This window comes from Nerophis ophidion, linkage group LG11 (genome assembly GCF_033978795.1).
Source record: "Nerophis ophidion isolate RoL-2023_Sa linkage group LG11, RoL_Noph_v1.0, whole genome shotgun sequence".
In the NCBI taxonomy this organism is placed as follows: domain Eukaryota; kingdom Metazoa; phylum Chordata; class Actinopteri; order Syngnathiformes; family Syngnathidae; genus Nerophis; species Nerophis ophidion.
The window spans coordinates 45,487,284-45,507,108 of NC_084621.1; the positions used below are offsets into that span (position 1 = coordinate 45,487,284).

General features: G+C 41.9%; 1 protein-coding gene across 1 annotated transcript; it reads left to right on the plus strand.

Annotated features, from left to right (window-relative positions):
* Window positions 1-12,504: 12,504 nt before the first annotated feature.
* Window positions 12,505-15,090, plus strand: nr0b2a (nuclear receptor subfamily 0, group B, member 2a). Its single transcript, XM_061916120.1, has 2 exons — window positions 12,505-13,541; window positions 14,647-15,090. The coding sequence occupies exons 1-2, from the start codon at window positions 13,013-13,015 to the stop codon at window positions 14,886-14,888; spliced, it is 771 nt and encodes a 256-aa protein (XP_061772104.1). The 5' UTR covers window positions 12,505-13,012; the 3' UTR covers window positions 14,889-15,090.
* The last annotated feature ends 4,735 nt before the right edge of the window (window positions 15,091-19,825 follow it).

Sequence of the window (19,825 nt, forward strand, 5' to 3'; positions counted from 1 at the left end):
GTTTTAAAATGGTCTATTATATAGTTCTATAAATTGTTGTTTTTCCCCTTCCTCTTTCAGAGATGACCAAGAAAAATATTCTCTGAGTTCATTAACCCAGAGGCTAACTCTCCAGTTGGCCTTCACCTCAGCCTTTATCGGTGTGTTTTGATAGTAATAGGCAGTAAAACTCTACTCATGTGTCTGGACCCTGACATCACTACACCAATTACACCATATTTTACTACTTTTTCTGCATTAGTCATAATCACTACTGCTGCAAATACAAATATAGTTTTAAGGGGGCCAAACATTAAAAATGAGAAGATACACAACTTGGGCTGAAATCAGAGGTAAACTCAACAGTGGTTTTAATCGTGATGGCAAAAAAACAAAGTGCCCCTTAAGAAAAGGACTCGCCCCGAGGCAAGACAAAACAAATTTTGATCAGCATCAAATCATTCACATTTATACATTGACCTAAATGAAAAGGGGCTGTTTTTAATTTTTAATTTTTAATTTAGTAATTTTCTAATATAAGCATATATGACACCTTGAAACATGCTCCATAACACGTCAGTTATCCTAAAATGCATGTTTCTAAGTAAATCCATGCAACCATGAAACGAACAAGCAAACTCTATACTCAAATGTCAAACCCTCAACTACCTGGTTGTGACGCGGACCGGATCCTGGAGGCTGATCACATGTCCAGTTTTAGTGTGAAGCAGCTGTTGTATGTGTATGTGTCCACATGTTTCTATTGTATGTGCGCAGACAACATATCTGTTGTAAAAAAGATAATAAAAGTTGTTGTGAGAATTTTTTATAAAGATGAAGCACAAGTGGAGCTGAGAAGAGGAGAAAGCAAGAAGAAAGCAAACCGTTTTTTTAAATGCTTTTTCTCAATAACAACAAATATACTGAATGTGATCAACACAACAAGTGCTACGTCAGTGCAGGAAGAAAGTGGAGAGTGACGCTTTTCATCACAAATATTAGTATTAGTGCACTAGAAGTGGTGAACAGGGCTTCACGGTGCAGGGGTTTGTGCGTCTGCCTCACAATACGAAGGTCCTGAGTAGTCCTGGTGTGACGGAACACAAGTAGGGGATTTTATTTCTTTTTCATTGACATGCAAGTCTTATAGTGTTTTATTGCTGTGGATTTTAAATGGCATGTTTTACATTTTAGAATTTGATTGTATTTTTAATTTCACATTTTTATATTTTAGCATTGATTATATTTTTGATTGCATGTTTTTATACTTTGGAATTTGATTGTCTTTAATTGCATGTTTTTACTCCTTGTGGACTTTGCTGGTATTTTAAGACATCGCCCCTTTTAGCTGGTTGCCCCTAACAACCAAAGTGCCCAATCCAACAGCACGGGAAATTGGACACACCTGTGGACCATTAGGACTGCACATTTAAAAAGAGCGACAGGAGGAGGAAAAGAGGGGTCGACAAAGGAAAACGACAGGCTTTGCCAGAAGGAGAGGAGACGGCGGGATTTGGCAGGTTCTGGCCGGGACGGGGAAGAATCCACAGGCTTTGCCGAGAGCGACCGGGTAGACGTACACAGGCTGGGAAGGAACCCCCGGACCAAACAGTTGATCCCGCAGGCTACCGGAACGAACCCTAAGACATCCACAACAGGCAGGGGCAGAGGAAACTCTGCCGCCCAAGTAAGTGCCGTACTGTTGTGGATCTGTGGGGACACCCAACTGCCTTTGACTGTGGGCTTGCAGGCTCGTGCGTCGTACGCTGGCTGTGTGGTTCTGTGGACAGGGGGCGATTTGGACCCAGGGACCTGCGGCGACCCCCGAAGCGACCGGGAGGCGGAGTGGGACGGGTACGGCCACGTAGATCCTGCGAGTAACCGGAGACTGGCGAGGAGAGTGGGTGTACCCAATACGTTGACGCGGAACTACAGCAAAGGCAGGGGAAACCCTGCCTTGCGTGTAAGTGTGACGTCAGCCCGGATAGCGTCTCCGTGGTTTTAGAGGATTTTATCCCCGTGGCCTGCCTCCCTTTTTGATTTTGTGTGGAGGACGCCGTGGAATTGGGCAGAGCCAAGATCCACACGCCTGTCGTGACTGTACCCTCTCCCATCACGCCATCGGGACGGCGTGGCGCAGTGGAAGAGTGGCCGTGCGCAACCCGAGGGTCCCTGGTTCAATTCCCACCTAGTACCAGCTTCGTCACGTCCGTTGTGTCCTGAGCAAGACACTTAACCCTTGCTCCTGATGGGTGCTGGTTGGCGCCTTGCATGGCAGCTCCCTCCATCAGTGTGTGAATGTGTGTGTGAATGGGTAAATGTAGAAGTAATGTCAAAGCGCTTTGAGTACCTTGAAGGTAGAAAAGCGCTATACAAGTACAACCCATTTATTTGTATCATTTGGTATTTTAGTGTCGACAACGTGACTGTTTTTTAATTTTATTTTAATAAATTGTGAACCAGCATATTCATCTTGCCTTATTTTGGGACAGCTGCTCTCACTACATTGGGTTCTTAATATTTATATTGGTTTTAAGGAACAATTTTATTAGATTTTAATATTCCACCACTCAAGTGGCCATCACGCTCGGTTCAATCCCGGGCTCGGGATCTTTCTGTGTGGAGTTTGCATGTCCTCTCCGTGAATGCGTGGATTCCCTCCGCGTACTCCGGCTTCCTCCCACTTCCAAAGACATGCACCTGGGGATAAGTTGATTGGCAATACTAAAAATTGGCCCTAGTGTGTGAATGGGGGTGTGAATGTTGTCTATCTGTGTTGGCCCTGCGATAAGATGGCGACATGTCCAGGATGTACCCCGCCTTCTGCCCGACTGTAGCTGAGATAGGGACCAGCGCCCCCTGCAACCCTAAAGGGAATAAGCGGTAGAAAAATGGATGGGTGGAAGTGGTGAACTATTTTAAATCAACAGCCACGCCTCATTCAAAAATTGCCAGTAGCTGTGTTTCCATTAACGTTTGGTCGCAAAATAAAAGCGATAGTTCTAAAATTCAAACACAGTACATTTACTACCTAAAGGTTTTTCAGTTAAAAGGTGTTTTGCGTTATGAGTTGTAGATCTCGTAAAGTCTTGTGTTCTACTTTGCGGAACATGGACGCTTTGCATTTCCATGGTTTTGGAGCTGTGATTACAAATGCAATCCCTGCAAAGGTGTCTCATTGTTGTCAGTTTTTTGTGGGTTCAGCTCTGGGGATGTCATTGTGGTTTGTGAAGCCCTTTAAGGCACTTGTGATTAAGGGTTATGTAAATACATTTCATTGATTGATTGATGCCAAAGACGGAACTGACATATCTGGCGTCGAACAGCTCTCACCTATGACTGAATGACCTGGGGTCAAGTTCCAGACACAGCGTTCTCGAGAGGTAATCGACCCGAGAATGTTGAAAAATGACAGTCCAGGATAACCCGTGTGAAAAACTTAACAGTTTTAACATGTATTTCACTGGCCCTATTTGTGAAATGACTGACTTGTTTTTTTTCAAAGTAAGTTCAATTCTCATTTTGCTTTTATAAAAACATTGTGTTGCAACCATTGCATAATTCAGGCATGGCATTGTTCACTTCCTTGATCATGTAGCAGTTGCTCCACTTATGGAATGAAGGACATTTTTATTTCAACTTTACAGCCACAAAGAAGATAAGCGCCTGTCCTCCGTGTCGGTCTCTGCCGGCTCCAAACCTCTATAAACAGGCGTCTTATCACATTTACAATTGTCCGCATACTTCATGGAGACCGATGGCTGCCAAAGTGTATTATCGGGCATTTCGCCGATGAAATGCACGCTTTATGACAGTCCTTTTCAAACAGTGGGGCGGGCCTCCCTGGGGGGCACAGTGCAATGCTAGGGGACATGCTTTTTTTGCCGCACTAGAATATGACGAAATGCATGTGGCGCTTGGCCACACTGTGACTACGGTGAAAGACAAGGAAATATTGGTGTGTTGTTTTATTTAATGTTAATAAGGATACCATCAATGTTGTGCATAAGGTTTAGTATAATTATAACAATTTTATAGACAAATAATACACGGTGGACCAGGGGTTAGTGCATGTGCCTCACAATACCAAGGTCCTGAGTAGTCCTGGGTTCAATCCTGGGCTCGGGATATTTCTGTGTGGAGTTTGCATGTTCTCCCCGTGACTGCGTGGGTTCCTTTCGGGTACTCTGGCTTCCTCCCACCTCCAAAGACATGCACCTGGGGACAGGTTGATTGGCAACACTAAATTGGCCCAAGTTTGTGAATGTGAGTGTGAATGTATCTGTGTTGGCCCTGCAATGGGATGGCGACTTGTCCAGGGTGTACACCGCCTTCCGCCCAAATGCAGCTGAGAAAGGGCTCCAGCACCCCCCGCCACCCCAAAAGGGACAAACGGTAGAAATTGGATGGATGGATGGAAAATGGTCCCAAGTGTGTGAATGTGAGTGTGAATGTTGTCTATCTGTGTTGGCCCTGTGATGGAGTGGTGACTTGTCCAGGGTGTACGACGCGTTCCGCCCGAGTGCAGCTGAGATTGGCTCCAGCACCCCCTGCCACCCCAAAAGGGACAAGCGGTAAAAAATGGATGGATGGATGGATAATAATATTAATAGATTTTGGAGGGGGTGTGTGTGGGGGGGGGGGATTGGCGCAAAATATTTATATCTCGCATTACAGAAAATAATGAGAAGCACTACAGTTTGCGACAATGGCCATTTCATTATTATTTACAATAGCCCCTGTGTGTGTGTGCAAAACCCATTTCCATCTGAGTTGGGAAATTGTGTTGGATGCAAATATAAACGGAATACAATGATTTGCAAATCATTTTCAACCCATATTCAGTTGAATATGCTACAAAGACAAGATATTTGATGTTCAAACTGATAAACATTTTTTTGTTGTTTTAAATAATCATTAACTTTAGAATTTGATACCAGCAACACGTGACAAAAAAGTTGGGAAAGGTGGCAATAAATACTGATAAAGTTGAGGAATGCTCATCAAACACGTATTTGGAACATCCCACAGGTGTGCAGGCTATTTGGGAACAGGTGGGTGCTATGATTGGGTATAAAAACAGTTTCCCAAAAAATGCTCAGTCTTTAACAAGAAAAGATTGGGCGAGGTACACCCCTTTGTCCGCAAATGCGTGAGCAAATAGTCAAACAGTTTAAGAACAACGTTTCTCAAAGTGCAACTGCAAAAGATTTAGGGATTTCAACATCTACGGTCCATAATATTATTAAAAGGTTCAGAGAATCTGGAGAAATCACTCCACGTAAGCGGCATGACTTAAAACCAACATTGAATGACCGTGACCTTCGATCCCTCAGACGCCACTGTATCAAAAATCGACATCAATCTCTAAAGGATATCGCCACGTGGGCTCAGGAACATTTCAGAAAACCACTGTCACTAAATAGAGTTTGTCGCTACATATGTAACTGCAAATTAAAACTCTACTATGCAAAGCAAAAGCCATTTATCAACAACATCCAGAAACGCGGCCGGCTTCTCTGGGACAGAGATCATCTAAGATGGACTGATGCAAAGTGGAAAAGTGTTCTGTGGTCTGACAAGCCCACATTTCAAATTGTTTTTGGAAATATTCGAGGGGAAGGAGAAGCGAACCATCCAGACTGTTATCGACGCAAAGTTAAAAAGCCAGCATTTGTGATGGTATGGGGGTGCAGTAGTGCCCAAGGCATGGGTAACTTACACATCTGTGAAGGTACCATTAATGCTGAAAGGTACATACAGGTTTTGGAACAACATATGACAGCAGACAGACAGACAGCAGCTTTATTGTTGTCCATTCTCAACATGTACAAGACACATAAGAACTGAAATTACATTTTCGGCACAGTCCCACTAAGAGCAGACATATGTTACAAGGGGACAAGACGGGACCGCCAATGGATCAGCCACTTACGGCACTCCTTAAAAAAAGGTGACATTGGGACAGGGGGAAGAGTAAAAAAAAAATATCAGTCTAAGGCTTGACCTTCAGGAGGACTGAGTCCGAGGAATAAAACCTCACATAGCATAGCACACATAAACGTGGTACATGTAATCCCAACAACTCGCAAAAGAGGGGTGGGGTAGTTGGGGCCCTGGAGGCAGGCTGCCGGTATAAAGTGCTACTCAGCCATCCAAAACCCCGGAGGAATTAAGCAGTGGTGAAGGCGTTGATTTGGGGAGGGGCGTGTGTGTGCATGTATGCCCAATTAACTTGGGTGAGATGTTGAAATGTTTTTGTGGACTGGGGCCGATCTCAAAGTTCGACACCAGGTGTTGTTGAAAAAAGGAAGGTCAAAAGTGTCCATCTTTGAGGAGTCCTCGGGGGAGTTCTTCAGAACAGCCTGTTTCTGATTGCATCAAGGCCATTCAAGGGAGTCAAATCGTGGATTAAGATGTTGTTTTTTCTTTGAGCAGTCCAAACAATGACTTGCCTGCTCTGTGTCCGTGCTGGATCTCACAAATTCAATTTAATTATTCCTTCTAAGCAAACTTCTCCAAGATGAGATCCATTTTGGGATTCCAATCAGAAATCGCTCCAGTCAGTGTTCTCACAGCCTGACCCAATCCTTCCATTGCATTGAACAGTCGTTGGGCCCCTTGAGTGGCTGCCATTATCTTCCCAATTTGACGATACACCGGAGCAATGCACAGCCCAATCAGCAGGTGCCCCGTGATCAGAGTTCCAAATAGGTAGATGTCTTCCTCGTCCTCGATGGAAAGAACTAAGAGGCACATGGGTCTCCATTTATCCCAGGAATCTCTCACGTACCCCACAGCAATGGTTCCATCAGGGCAGCCGGCCCCGAACTTCTTTTCCTTGTCAAAAAGACTGTGTCAATTGCGTCGAGAGTCCAGCTGATCATATTGAAATGAAGTGAAGGGAATTATATTTATATAGTGCTTTTTCTCTAGTGACTCAAAGCGCTTGACATATAGAAACCCAATATCTCATTCTTACATTTAAACCAGTCTGGGTGGCACTGGGAGCAGGTGAGTAAAGTGTCTTTCCCAAGGACACAACAGCAGTGACTAGGATGGCGGAAGCAGGGATCGAACCTGCAACCCTCAAGTTGCTGGCATGGCCGCTCTACCACCGAGCTATACCGCCGGTATATTCATATTTGATGTTTGATGTTTGACAGCGCAAAGAAAGAGGCTTCAAAAAAGTTCAGACAAAGACAAGGACACAGAAAGCAAGCAGGGAAGGAGAGAGTGGAGAAAAATGCGACGGCCCTCACCAAGAGGCAAGACTGATGCTGCCATCTAAGCGCCGTCTTTTTCATCGACGCCCCTGATTATTTCAGCAAGACAATGCCTAGCCACTTTCAGCACGTGTTATAACAGCGTGGCTTCGTGAAAAAAGAGTGCGGGTACTTTCCTGGCCCGCCTGTAGTCCAGACCTGTCTCCCATCGAAAATGTGTGGCGCATTATGAAGCGTAAAATACGACAGCGGAGACCCCGGACTGTTGAACGACTGAAGCTCTACATAAAACAAGAATGGGAAAGAAATCCAATTTCAAAGCTTCAACAATTAGTTTCCTCAGTTCCCAAACATTAATTTAGTAGTGTTAAAAGAAAAGGTGATGTAACACAGTGGTGAACATGCCCTTTCCCAACTACTTTGGCACGTGTTGCAGCCATGGAATTCTAAGTTAATTACTATTTGCAAAAAAATAATAAAGTTTATGAGTTTGAACATCAAATATCTTGTCTTTGTAGTGCATTCAATTGAATATGGGTTGAAAAGGATTTGAAAATCATTATATTCCGCTTATATTTACATCTAACACAATTTCCCAACTCATATGGAAACGGGGTTTGTACTTGTTCAAATCATTCGATATGATTCTTTAGAAGAATGAGTGAAACCACAGTGAAGAACACATATTTGGCAACGGCTATATAATCTTTGAATTGGACCTATTACCTTTCTGAACTGACCTTGACTCTGAGGTGTTCAAACTTAAATTTAAAAGCAAATATAAATGTTTTATATTGGGAAATGGTAACTCTGAGGTAGGTGGAAGAAGAATGAGGCAATAGTCACGGAACATAAAATGAGTCATTGACATGGTACCATTTGTACCATTTGTTTATTTGCGACAACAATAAAGTCATCTTGTTATCAGTGTCAAGCCTCCGTGCCAGGCACTGCCAGGATAACAAGATTGGCTGTAACTAAATAAGTGACACCTGCGACGTCGCACTGCCTGACACAGACAACATAAATGGAAATTCCTTGAATTTTATTGCGTTTTACCTTCCGTTGCAAAGAAGAAACAAGGGGTTGTTGGTTTCAGTGTCATGCGCTGAGGGGTATGACATTGGATGTATTTCAAGTGCTTTTTTAAAATCATATAATTTTGAACACGTTTTCAAAATGAACACAGTTGGTGGGATTATGACAGTTAATACGAAGATATGTTAATTAGCTTACAGATACATACATACAGTATACCACCATGATGTTTTATTCCTAAAAATCTAGTAACTGCCCTGAAATGTGCCTTTAAATATATCGTAATTTCCGGACTATAAGGCGCACCTGACTATAAGCCGCACCAGCTAAATTTAGGGGAAAATACAGATTGCTCCATATATAAGCCACACCCGACTAAAAGCCGCAGGCGTTTTGATGTGTAATTACCGTAGTATATAGGCGTTCCTGCTACAACGGAGGGGATTGTCGGGACAGAGATGACTGTTTGGGAACGCAAAGCGTCCCATTTATTAACAATAAATCTTTCAATCATTCAATCAAACTTTCACATCTTTGACATGGCGAACAGCATTCGTGCAGAGTACAAATAATACAACGGTGCAAAGTAATACAAAGTGCTCGCCTGTAACGCGGCAGTAAAAGTGCAGTCTTCATGCTGCCGTCTCCAACATCTCACCATTGATTCATTGATGTCAAGGGTACGTGCAGCAGCTCTATTTCCTTCTTTGACAGCCAGATCGATTGCCTTTAACTTAAAAGCAGCATCATATGCACTTCTCCGTTTGTTTTTCATATTGAGGGCGTTTGCATGAACACTTCCTTCGCGCAAACTGTCGCTGACGCTCTCCTACTCTTTGTTTTGCTCTCGTTACCTGGCGCCAGATGTCTGCCTCGGTCTCGCGCATCCTCGGTAGTGCGCGCCCCTGGTTACCGTAAGCTGCATTGTTCTATAAGCCGTAGGGACCAGAACGAGGGAAAAAAGTAGCGGCTTCTAGTCCGGAAATTACGGTAAATGAAGTTATGTTAGTTGGTACAACTCAAACAAATGGAGTTAAATCATTACAATTGACAACGCTCTCCGTCGAGTCAAAAATACAACTGAATAAAGACCAATGCGCAACTACCTTTGCAGGTCTAGGTAGCCCATTCGATGGATCTGGTCCAGAGAGGTCACCTGTCTAAATGGTCCATATAAGTGGTGATGCCAACATCCAACTTTTGACTGCATGTAACTGAATTCCTATGTAGAAACTTCAACCTATATTTTAACTTGTGTGTTTACAAGAACACAGTTTATGGTCACCAGTCTCAAGATTCTATCAAAGGAGCAATCAGAAGTGTCCCAGCTAACCTAATACAGCTGGGACCTTAACCCATTTCCAGAAAAATGAGTTTTCCTGGTGCAGATTTTGTGGTGTTTTCTTCACTGTTTATAACCTAAATTATTTGTAGGGCTGTCAAATTTAAATAGTTAACTCATGTGGTTAATCACAAAAAATAGCACATTAATCATGAAGACACTTTGATTAATCATGCAATTCATTTTGAGTGCACAAGCTTTACGGTCAGTGATCAGATCGATGCACAAGTCAGTACAAAAATGAGTGAGAAGATTTTGCTCGCAAATATTACTTTAAAATACATCCTGAAAATAACTTTAGATGAAACTCTTACCAAGTTTTGTACAAAAATATGACATACTGCACATGCAAGTAAAACGTTTAAAACTGTTCCTGGATGATATTCTGACAATAAAGCATTTGTGTACAAATATTAGGGTCTTTTCTTAAGCTAAATTCAATTATGCCAACAAGCAATTATTCATGATTAATCCAAATTCTGAAATGTGATTAATCTAATTGAAAAAAAAAACATTTGTCTGCCCTAATTATTTGCTTTTAAACATAGGTAAAGTTATCTTAGCAGGTTTGAGAACTATGATTTATTTTTCTTAATGTTAGGAACTCGCATGGCTGCTGTTTTTTGTGACCTCAAGATGCAGGAACCTTGAGAGCGAAGAGAATGTATGAATAGTTTTAATATCTTGTAGAAGAAAATGAAGCAGTCTTGCAAACAAAGGTTCCTAACATAAAATGTGATCTTCGAGCAGTGAGGAGTGCTCGAGTGAAAACATAAATAGACATATACTGATTGGCAGCAGGTGTGCACCAGCAGCCAATCAGCAGCAGTTGAGGAGAAAACAGTGCTCCGCAGAACACACAGGAAATTTAACAAAATAAAAGCACAAAAACACACAAAAAAAAATACAAAAACAAGTAAAACCAACAGAAATGAAGTGACCAATCGTCACATTTAAGCTGCAATACCTCCTTGAAAGTCTTCTGGTGCCATCGTTTAATGGGGTCATATGATTACTTTTCTACATTAGAAATGGCAACTGCGTAGGATGCATGTGCATTATGAGCCAGTCTGCTCCACAACAAGAGTATAGAGAATACAAATTTACCTACTGACTACAACGGCGGACTCGTACAAAGCTTCTTGGATACATTTCTATCATATATGGAGATATCCACTGACGTCACACATGGGAAAAACGTCACAAATTGGGAAAATTCCAAAGGGCTCGTTTGGAGGAAGCATGACATAGGACAAGATTGTTTCATAAATATCTCGGTCATGCCTCCGTGGTTTGATTTCAAATTTTTGAGACTTATGCAGATCCAAAATACACAAAAACAGGTTGGTTTTGCATAATAGGTCCCCTCTGACTGAAGTACACTTAATAATCTACCGCACAAGGTATACTTGCAATGAGAAATGTTCCAACTGGGAATGCCACTGTGATAACCATTACAAATGTGATACTATTTGTCACCGAGGTCTGATCAATAAAGAACTTAACCTGATTTGAACTCCTATCTGTTGAGTTGCAAAAGAAACATTGACCAACAAGAGCAAAGAGTCAGACTTATAGTAATGGCAAACCATCCCACTTCTGACACCATCCATCCAGCCCGGAAATGAGACCATAACGGCCCCCGAGTTCAGTTCAAAACTTGGGAGTTGAATGTTTTTGAAGCAAATTCCTAAAAACACTGGAGAGCTTCTGTTCTATAAAGGAACTTGGACCAAAGTAAACACATTGGCGGATCCTTGTATTGATATTTTAACATTAGCAAACAAAGAACACCGAGGTCCAAACTTGTGATTTACATAACTAAGACCTTTACTCTCCTTTTTAACAGTTTTTTAAAAATCATGTAATTTATGTAACCATGGTGTTGCTGTGACTTGTTCACTTCAGATGCAGTCAGTAATCATTTGTTTATCTTGTTTAAATATATTAATATTGTTACTTTAGGTTCCATTTTAGGCCCTGTCTTAGGATCATTTGGGCTATTCAACTGGTGGCATGCAATAAGTTAAAAAAAACAACTTCAAAAGGACTCAAATTTTTGCATCAGTTTCTTAAAAACACAAGCGTGCTGTCATGAAGATGATCTCTGATTAGGTTTTGTTTTTTACAGAAGGTCCTTAAAATCAGCAAATCACTCCTGTAATGCTGAGAAAATAAATAGACCAAAATCAAAAGTCTACTGTAGAGGACACTACTTCTCAGGAATATACAAAATAAGACTAACGGTGAAAAGAGAAGTCTGGGCCTGTGATCCTTAGCTTTCTGGAAATGTGGCCCCCAAAACAAGTTAGTTTAATATCTCCAGTGTCAATTGTCTGTCTCTATGTGCCCGACGATTGACAGGTGACCAGTTTATGATGTAGACACCTTTTGTCCGAAGTCAGCTGGGATGGGCTCCAGTGCCCCTCGACTTTTAACAAGAGAGGCAGTCTAGAAAATGAAACGATACGGTAGGTAGATGAACCCATCCATCTATCCATTTTCTACCGCTTCTTCTTTATGGTGTTGTGGAGCCTATTTCAGCTGCATTCGGGTGGAAGGCGGCGTACACCCTGCACAAGTCGCCACCTCATCGCAGGACCAACACAGATAGACAGACAACATTCACACTCACATTCACACACTAGGGCCAATTTAGTGTTGCCTATCAACCTATCCCCAGGTGCATGTCTTTGGAGGTGGGAGGAAGCCGGAGTACCTAGAGGGAACCTACGCAGTCCCGGGGAGAACATGCAAACTCCACACAGAAAGATCCCGAGCCCAGGATCAAACTCGGGACCTTCGTGTTGTGAGGCACACCTACTTACCCCCCGTACCACCGTGTTGTCAGGTGGATGAACGTTGAACTCAATGTTTTTGGAATCAACGCAAGAGACTTGAATAACCATCTTCCTGTGATACCATTGAAAAAATATATGTTTAAGAGTTTAAACGGAAAGAATATTAAAAATGCAGGTTAGTATTGAAAAGTAGGTTCCTTCCAACTGTGCCAGAAAGAATGACGATGACGTCCCCTGAAGTGCCTCACTTTTAGGTCAATGCCCCGAGCACTCTGCTCTGGCCTCTCCAGCTCTGCAATTGTGACCTGGCAGTGAACAGGGGGACACAGACCTTTACAGTCCTTGGTAGCTTGGTACTGTCTGGGTTAATGGCACCGGCCAAAAGATAAGGCCCAGCCCTCTCATTATCCAGACGTTACTCCACGAGCTCCTTTTCATTGAGAAAAGCTTATCAGTTTCCCAGGGTTATTCCTTCAGTCACCTGGCTGAGCACATGCTTGTGTTTCCCAGAGTGTATTGACAAGTCAAGGTCCGCCGAGCTGGGCGGCTTTGCCTTATAAATAGAGAGAGGAGAGGATGTGAGAGCACTCGTACACTCGCTGGTTTAGTAGAAGAACGTAAACGTCATGGATAACCAATGTCAGTGTTCTGTCGGCAGCGATAGACTATTAAATCCTATCCTCTTCAACATTCTCAGCCAACTGGATAACAGCAGTTCAAACAACTTCAGCTATCATTCAATACCTCACAGATGCAACTGCGAGCTGCGGCGAACAGTGTGTTTGAAAATGCCGTCACAGATTTGCAAAGAAGCTTCAGCGGTTCTGGTCAAAACCGTCCATTTCATGAAAAACTTACCAGCTTTTAGCCAGCTTCCGCCCAACGACCAGTTCTTGCTCCTCAAAAGCTGCTGGGCACCTCTTTTCATATTGGGCCTGGCACAGGAGCGCGTGGACTTTGAGGTTATGGACGTTCCGTCTGACAGCATGCTGAAAAGGATTCTTCTGCAACGAGAGGGGGATCCTGAGCTGGAGCGGGAGCAGCCCACCATGGCCGGCGTCAGCAAACTGAAATCCTGCCTCAAAAAGTTTTGGAGCTTGGATTTGAGTCCTAAGGAATATGCATATCTCAAAGGGACCACCATATTTAATCCAGGTATGTGTGGCCACAACATAATACATTCTTTATACCATTTTGTTTGAGGGGCCACATAGCAATTCTGGCTGTCTTCAGAGGGGGAGGTTGAAACAGTAAAAAAAATGATAACTTAAACATATAAAAGCCTTGTTATTTCCAATTTTCACAAGTAGATCATATTTATTGCTATACAGTATTTTTACAAACAAAATTATTTATTTGAAATTGTAAGACAATGATTTTGATTTATTGCATGATCAAAAATTAAAGTGCAGACCTTATGCAATTGGATGCAGCACATTTTTATGTCAAAATTGAAAGAACAAACACATTTAGGCAGAAAGTGCAGGTTGCAATGATGTGGCGGCCCCATTAAAGGATGTGTCGGCCCCATCAAATGATGTGGCGGGCCCCAATAAATTATATGGCAGGCCCCGTTAATTGATGTAGCGGGCCCCAGTAAATGATGTGGCGGGCCCTATTGGATGATGTGGCAGGACCCTTCAAATTATTTGGCGGGCTCCATTAAATGATGTAGCAGGTCCCATTAAATGATGTGGCGGGCCTCCAAAAATTATAAGGCAGACCCCATTACATGATGTGGTGGGCCCCATCAGATGACGTGGCAGACTCCATCAAACGATTTGGCAGGCCCCATAAGATGATATGGCAGGCCCATAAAACGATGCGGTAGTGGCCACATTAAATGATGTGTCGGACGAGAATTGGCCCTAGGGCCTTGAGTTTGGCACCTGTGATTTAATGGTTAGTAACAGTTCCTTTTACTGTAGTGTTATTGTGGGTTTTTTTGTACATTTTTCTGTCAAAATTTGAAGAATAAATACATCGCAGCAGAAAGTGCTTTATTATTTATAGAATTTTGCATGATGTGGCAGGCCTCGTTAAATGATGTGGCGGGGACAAATTTAAATGACGTGGCCAAGAGTTTGACACCTACAATTTATTGTTGAAAATAGTTCCTTTTACTGTACTTGTATTGAGTTTTTTTTGAGGAATGCATATCAGGCCGTTCTATAGGTTCAGGCCAGATCTGGCCCCTTGAGTGTGATACCCGTGCTTTACACTGTCTATAACACTCATCATCACGTCTTGCGCCCAACAGACATCCCAGACTTGAAGGCGTCGTTGTTCGTGGAGGGACTGCAACAGGAGGCCCAGCGCGCCTTGAGCGAAGTGGTCCAGCTCCTTCACCCTGAGCACCAGGAGCGTTTTGCCCGAATCCTTCTCACGGCCTCCATGCTGCAGAGCATCACGCCCAGCCTCATCACAGAACTGCTGTTCCGGCCTGTGATTGGCCAAGCACACCTACTGGAGCTCCTGGTTGAGATGCTCTTCTGCAGGTAGACCAGGACTTCCTTGAACAGAACTGAACCAAATGGATTATACATATGTGCTACGAAACGTGTGAATGAGAAGCTTATGAATAAATTTGACTTTTTATTTAAGGGAGGCTAACATTACTGTAGTGCATCAAGAAAGATTTGGTCATTTTGAGGTAATATTATCTTTGCTTTGTTGTAAATATATTTGACTGCATTTACAGATTTACAACTCAAATAAATATATTTTTCTACTTGACTCCTTTTGAATTCATTTCATTTGCTTTATGTGCAAGATGATCTACCACGTGCTTAAAGGCCTACTGAAACCCACTACTACCCACCACGCAGTCTGATAGTTTATATATCAATGATGAAATATTAACATTGCAGCACATGCCAATACAGCCTTTTTAGTTTACTAAATTGCAATTTTAAATTTCCCGGGACTTTTTTCTTGGAAACGTCGCGTAATGATGACGTTTACGCTTGACGTCACGGGCTGTTATCAATATGAGCGCTGCACACACACAGCTAAAAGTCGTCTGCTTTAACGGCATAATTACACAGTATTTTGGAGATCTGGGTTGCTGAATCTTTTGCAATTTGTTCAATTAATATTGGAGAAGTCAAAGTAGAACGATGGAGTTGGGAAGCTTTAGTTTTTAGCCACACAAACACATGGTGATTCCTTGTTTAAAATTCACGGAGTTGAAACTTTACTATGGATCACAGCGGACATGGATCCCTACCACTTGTCAATCAGCAGGTTTCGGTGAGAAAATTGTGGTTAGAAAGTCGGCACTTACCGGATATCAGCTGAACTTGCGCCTCCCGTACAGCTGTCGTCGACTTCCCCGAGACACTGCACGTCAACACCCGGCCGTGGACGTACACTTCCGACTATCAGGTACTCACTAAAACACTAGCAACACAATAGAAAGATAAGGGATTTCCCAGAATTATCCTAGTAAATTTCTCTAAAAACATATGAATCCGTCTCAATGCAACATGATTGCAATCGCGTTTATTATTATTTTTTTTCTAGTCCGTCACTATCAATATCCTCAAACACGAATCTTTCATCCTCGCTCAAATTAATGGGGAAATTGTCGTTTTCTCGGTCCGAATAGCTGTTTTTGTTGGAGGCTCCCATTAAAATCAATGTGAATATGTGAGGAGCCATCAACATGTGACGTCATCGTCTGCGACTTCCGGTAGAGGCAGGGCTTTTCTCCAGTTGCGAACTTTATCGTAGATGTTTTTTACTAAATCCTTTCAGCAAAAATATGGCAATATCGCGAAATTATCATGTATGACACAAGGAATGGACCTGCTATCCCTGTTTAAATAAGAAAATCTCATTTCAGTAGGCCTTTAAGGCAGGGGTCGTCAACCCAACACGTTGAAAGAGCCACATTAGAGCAAAAACACAAAAAACAAATCTGTCTGGAGCCTCAAAAAGTTAAAAGCCTTATGTGAGTGTTATAATGAAAGCAACACATTAGGTAAGTGTCTCAGAGGGTGAGATTACTCCTGGAAATGACTGGTTTAAAACAGCCAAAGGTGAAGATGAGTGTGCCCAAAGTAAAGGAATTGGCAATAAATGGTAACAGGTTTATTAAAATATTTGCAAGCTGGGTAACGTAGTCTCGAACAAACAACAATTAGAAATGCAGCCAATATTACATACAGATAAGGTGTCAGGAGACATGCTCATATAAATTAAATACACAGAGAACATAATTAAAGGAAATGAAATAAACTCAAAGATACCTACAAACGAGGTATAATGATGCAATATGTATAGACAGCTAGCCTAAGTAGCATGTTAGCATTGATTATTAGCACTTCACACAAGTCAATAACATCAACAAAGCTCACCTTTTTGCATTCATGCACAGCATAAAACGTTTGGTGGACAAAACAGTGGGCTTTCTAACAATTAGGAAGGTTTGTGTCATGTTTGTCCTCCTACAGAAACATAATTAAAACAACAAATATATTTTTCCCTCATCTTTTTCCACTTTTGAAAAAGCTCGAAGGAGCCACCAGAGCCGTGGTAAAGAATGCATACTGTTGTGATCCGCTGCCCGGATCATATTATGTTTAGGTTTTGAGTCTTTTTTGTATTATGTTCTGTTAGTGTTTGACTTAGTTCCTGGTTGTACTTCCTTGTTTATTCTGTCACCATAGTTACTCATTAGATTCACCTGCCTCTTGCTTTTGATGCGCACCTGCCTCTTGATTACTTACTGTCTTGATTTAAGCCTGCCTTCTTTGTCCATTCTTGCTTTCTAGTTTGTGTTTTCACAACAAGTGACGATGTTTGGTCTCCGGTTCAGTTTGTGCTCGTGTCCTAGTTGTTTTTCTAGCTCCCAAGCTAGCTCTTTTGGTTTGCCTTTTGTGCCTTGTGCAAGTTTTTCTTTTTCATAGTCTGAGATAGGCGCCAGCTCCCCCCGCAACCCCGAAAGGGAATAAGCGGTAGAAAATGGATGGATGGATGATTTAATTTCACAGTAGGAAGCAAGCACTAAGAAGTTCTCTCGCTGCGGGCATTTCGGAGGTCGAACAAGGTACGTGGGCGGTACTCCGAGCAATGGAGGCAGAGACGCTCCGCTGTTTGCCGGACAAAGACATGATATGGGGACCTGGTGGGTTTCTGGTCCCGCTTGACTCCGCCTGGCCAGGTGTTGTCCCCTCTCAGCAAGCTTGCACGCGTCAGCGAAGACGGAAGTCGCACAAAAAGGCTTTGCCTCGCTCCAACCCTGCAATTCTTCCCTCTGGAACACAGCCAACTACAAGCAGCCCAATATTCCCCTCAGTTGTCTGGTAATTCCTTTGTTCAATTGTCTAAAGACTCCTCCGGCCCACCTGTCAATCACAAGTACAGCAGCTATGACGTCACCCCGTTGACACCCCCCGATGACGTTTCCCCATCCACGTTTGATGACAGCAGTGACGAAGAATTTTTTTTAAATTCTGAAAATTCTTTCTCTCAGCCATTCACAAACGATTTTAATATTAAAATCAAACACTATCAGGACATTTTTGTAAATTGTAAATTTAGTCAGTCTCAGTCACCTGCTGACTTTCAAGCTCAGCCCCCAATTATTTTGGCCCCAACCTCTATGGCCCAAGCTCTGTCCACTCCTCGGTCTACTGCACTTCCTGCCCCAACTTCGCCAGATTTCGAGACACACCTTGAAAAATACCGTCCTGCTTGGACCCATGAGTGGTACCGGAGGGTTCCTATCGAACTGAAGCTTGAAGAACAAGCCCAAGCGGCAAAGAACACTCCACCCGTTTGTAGGGAGAGTAATAGACTTTCTGGACAATCAAAAGGGGAGGAGTCCCAACCAAGTACTGAGTGCATTAATTGACATTTTCAAATATTTGATTTTGTTTTGCTGTTATAAATCTTTATTTTTTACTTGGTCTGAGGAAATACTTTAATTTTTTGAGATAGGATTTTTGAGTTTTCATAAGCTGTATGCCATAATCAGCAATATCAAAATAATAAAAGGCTTTCAATATTTCAGTTGATGTGTAATGAATCCAGAATGCATGAAATGTTCATGTTTTTAGTTGCATTACAGAAAATAAAGGACAATATTCAAATTTTCTGAGACAGTTCTGTATATATATATTAGGGCTGCGAATCTTTGGGTGTCCCACGATTCGATAATATATCGGGTTTTTTTTTCGATTCGATACGATTCTCGATTCAAAAACGATATTTTTCAGATTCAAAACGATTCTGTATTCATTCAATACATAGGATTTCAGCAGGATCTACCCCAGTCTGCTGACATGCAAGGAGAGTAGTAGATAAAAAAAAAGCTTTTATAATTGTAAAGAACAATGTTTTATCAACTGATTGCAATAATGTAAATTAGTTTTAACTATTAAACAAACCAAAAATATGACTTATTTTATCTTTGTGAAAATATTAGACACAGTGTGTTGTCAAGCTTATGAGATGCGATGCAAGTGTAAGCCACTGTGACACTATTGTTCTTTTTTTCCATTTGTATAAATGTCTAATGATAATGTCAATGAGGGATTTTTAATCACTGCTATGCTGAAATTATAACTAATGTTGATACTGTTGTTGATAATATTCATTTTTGTTTCACTACTTTTGGTTTGTTCTGTGTCGTGTTTGTGTCTCCTCTCAATTGCTCTGTTTATTGCAGTTCTGAGTGTTGATGGGTCAGGTTTGGTTTTGGAATTGGATTGCATTGCATTGTTTGTTGAATTGATAAAAAAAAATAAATAAAAAAAATAGATTTTTTAAAAATGAGAATCGATTCTGAATTGCACAACGTATTCGATTCGTATTCAAATCAATTTTTTCCCACACCCCTAATATATATATATATATATATATATACATATATATATATATATATGTATATATATATATATATATATATATGTATATATATATAGACACACACACATAAAAAAAGCAAATACAAATTATCTTGAGAGCGATGTGTTGGATAAAATACAGTTAAAAAGATAAAAACAGTTTAAACAGTTCAAATTCTCATACTGGGTTAAAAGCCAGTGAGTAAAAAATGGGTCTTAAGAAGGGTCTTAAAAGTAACCAAAGAAGGGGCCTGTCTCACATGGAGAGGGAGGTTGTTCCAGAGTTTGACACCCGCAACAGGACCCACTGTCCCCTCGAAGCTCGCCCTTTGATTTGGGTCCTTCCATGAAGTGAATTTAAGTGAATTATATTTATATAGCGCTTTTCTCCAGTGACTCAAAGCGCTTTTACAAAGTGAAACCCAATATCTAAGTTACATTTAAACCACTGTCGGTGGCACTGGGAGCAGGTGGGTAAAGTGTCTTTCCCAAGAACACAACGGCAGTGACGAGGATAGCGGAAGAGGGGATCGAACCTGGAACCCTCAAGTTGCTGGCACGGCTACTCTACCAACCGAGCTATAC

Excerpts from the sequence above, each read along its gene's own strand:
- nr0b2a (XM_061916120.1), top strand. The coding sequence starts at position 13,013 with ATGGATAACCAATGTCAGTGTTCTGTCGGCAGCGATAGACTATTAAAT. Across the intron at positions 13,542-14,646 it reads GACCACCATATTTAATCCAG|ACATCCCAGACTTGAAGGCG; the intron begins GTATGTGTGGCC and ends TGCGCCCAACAG.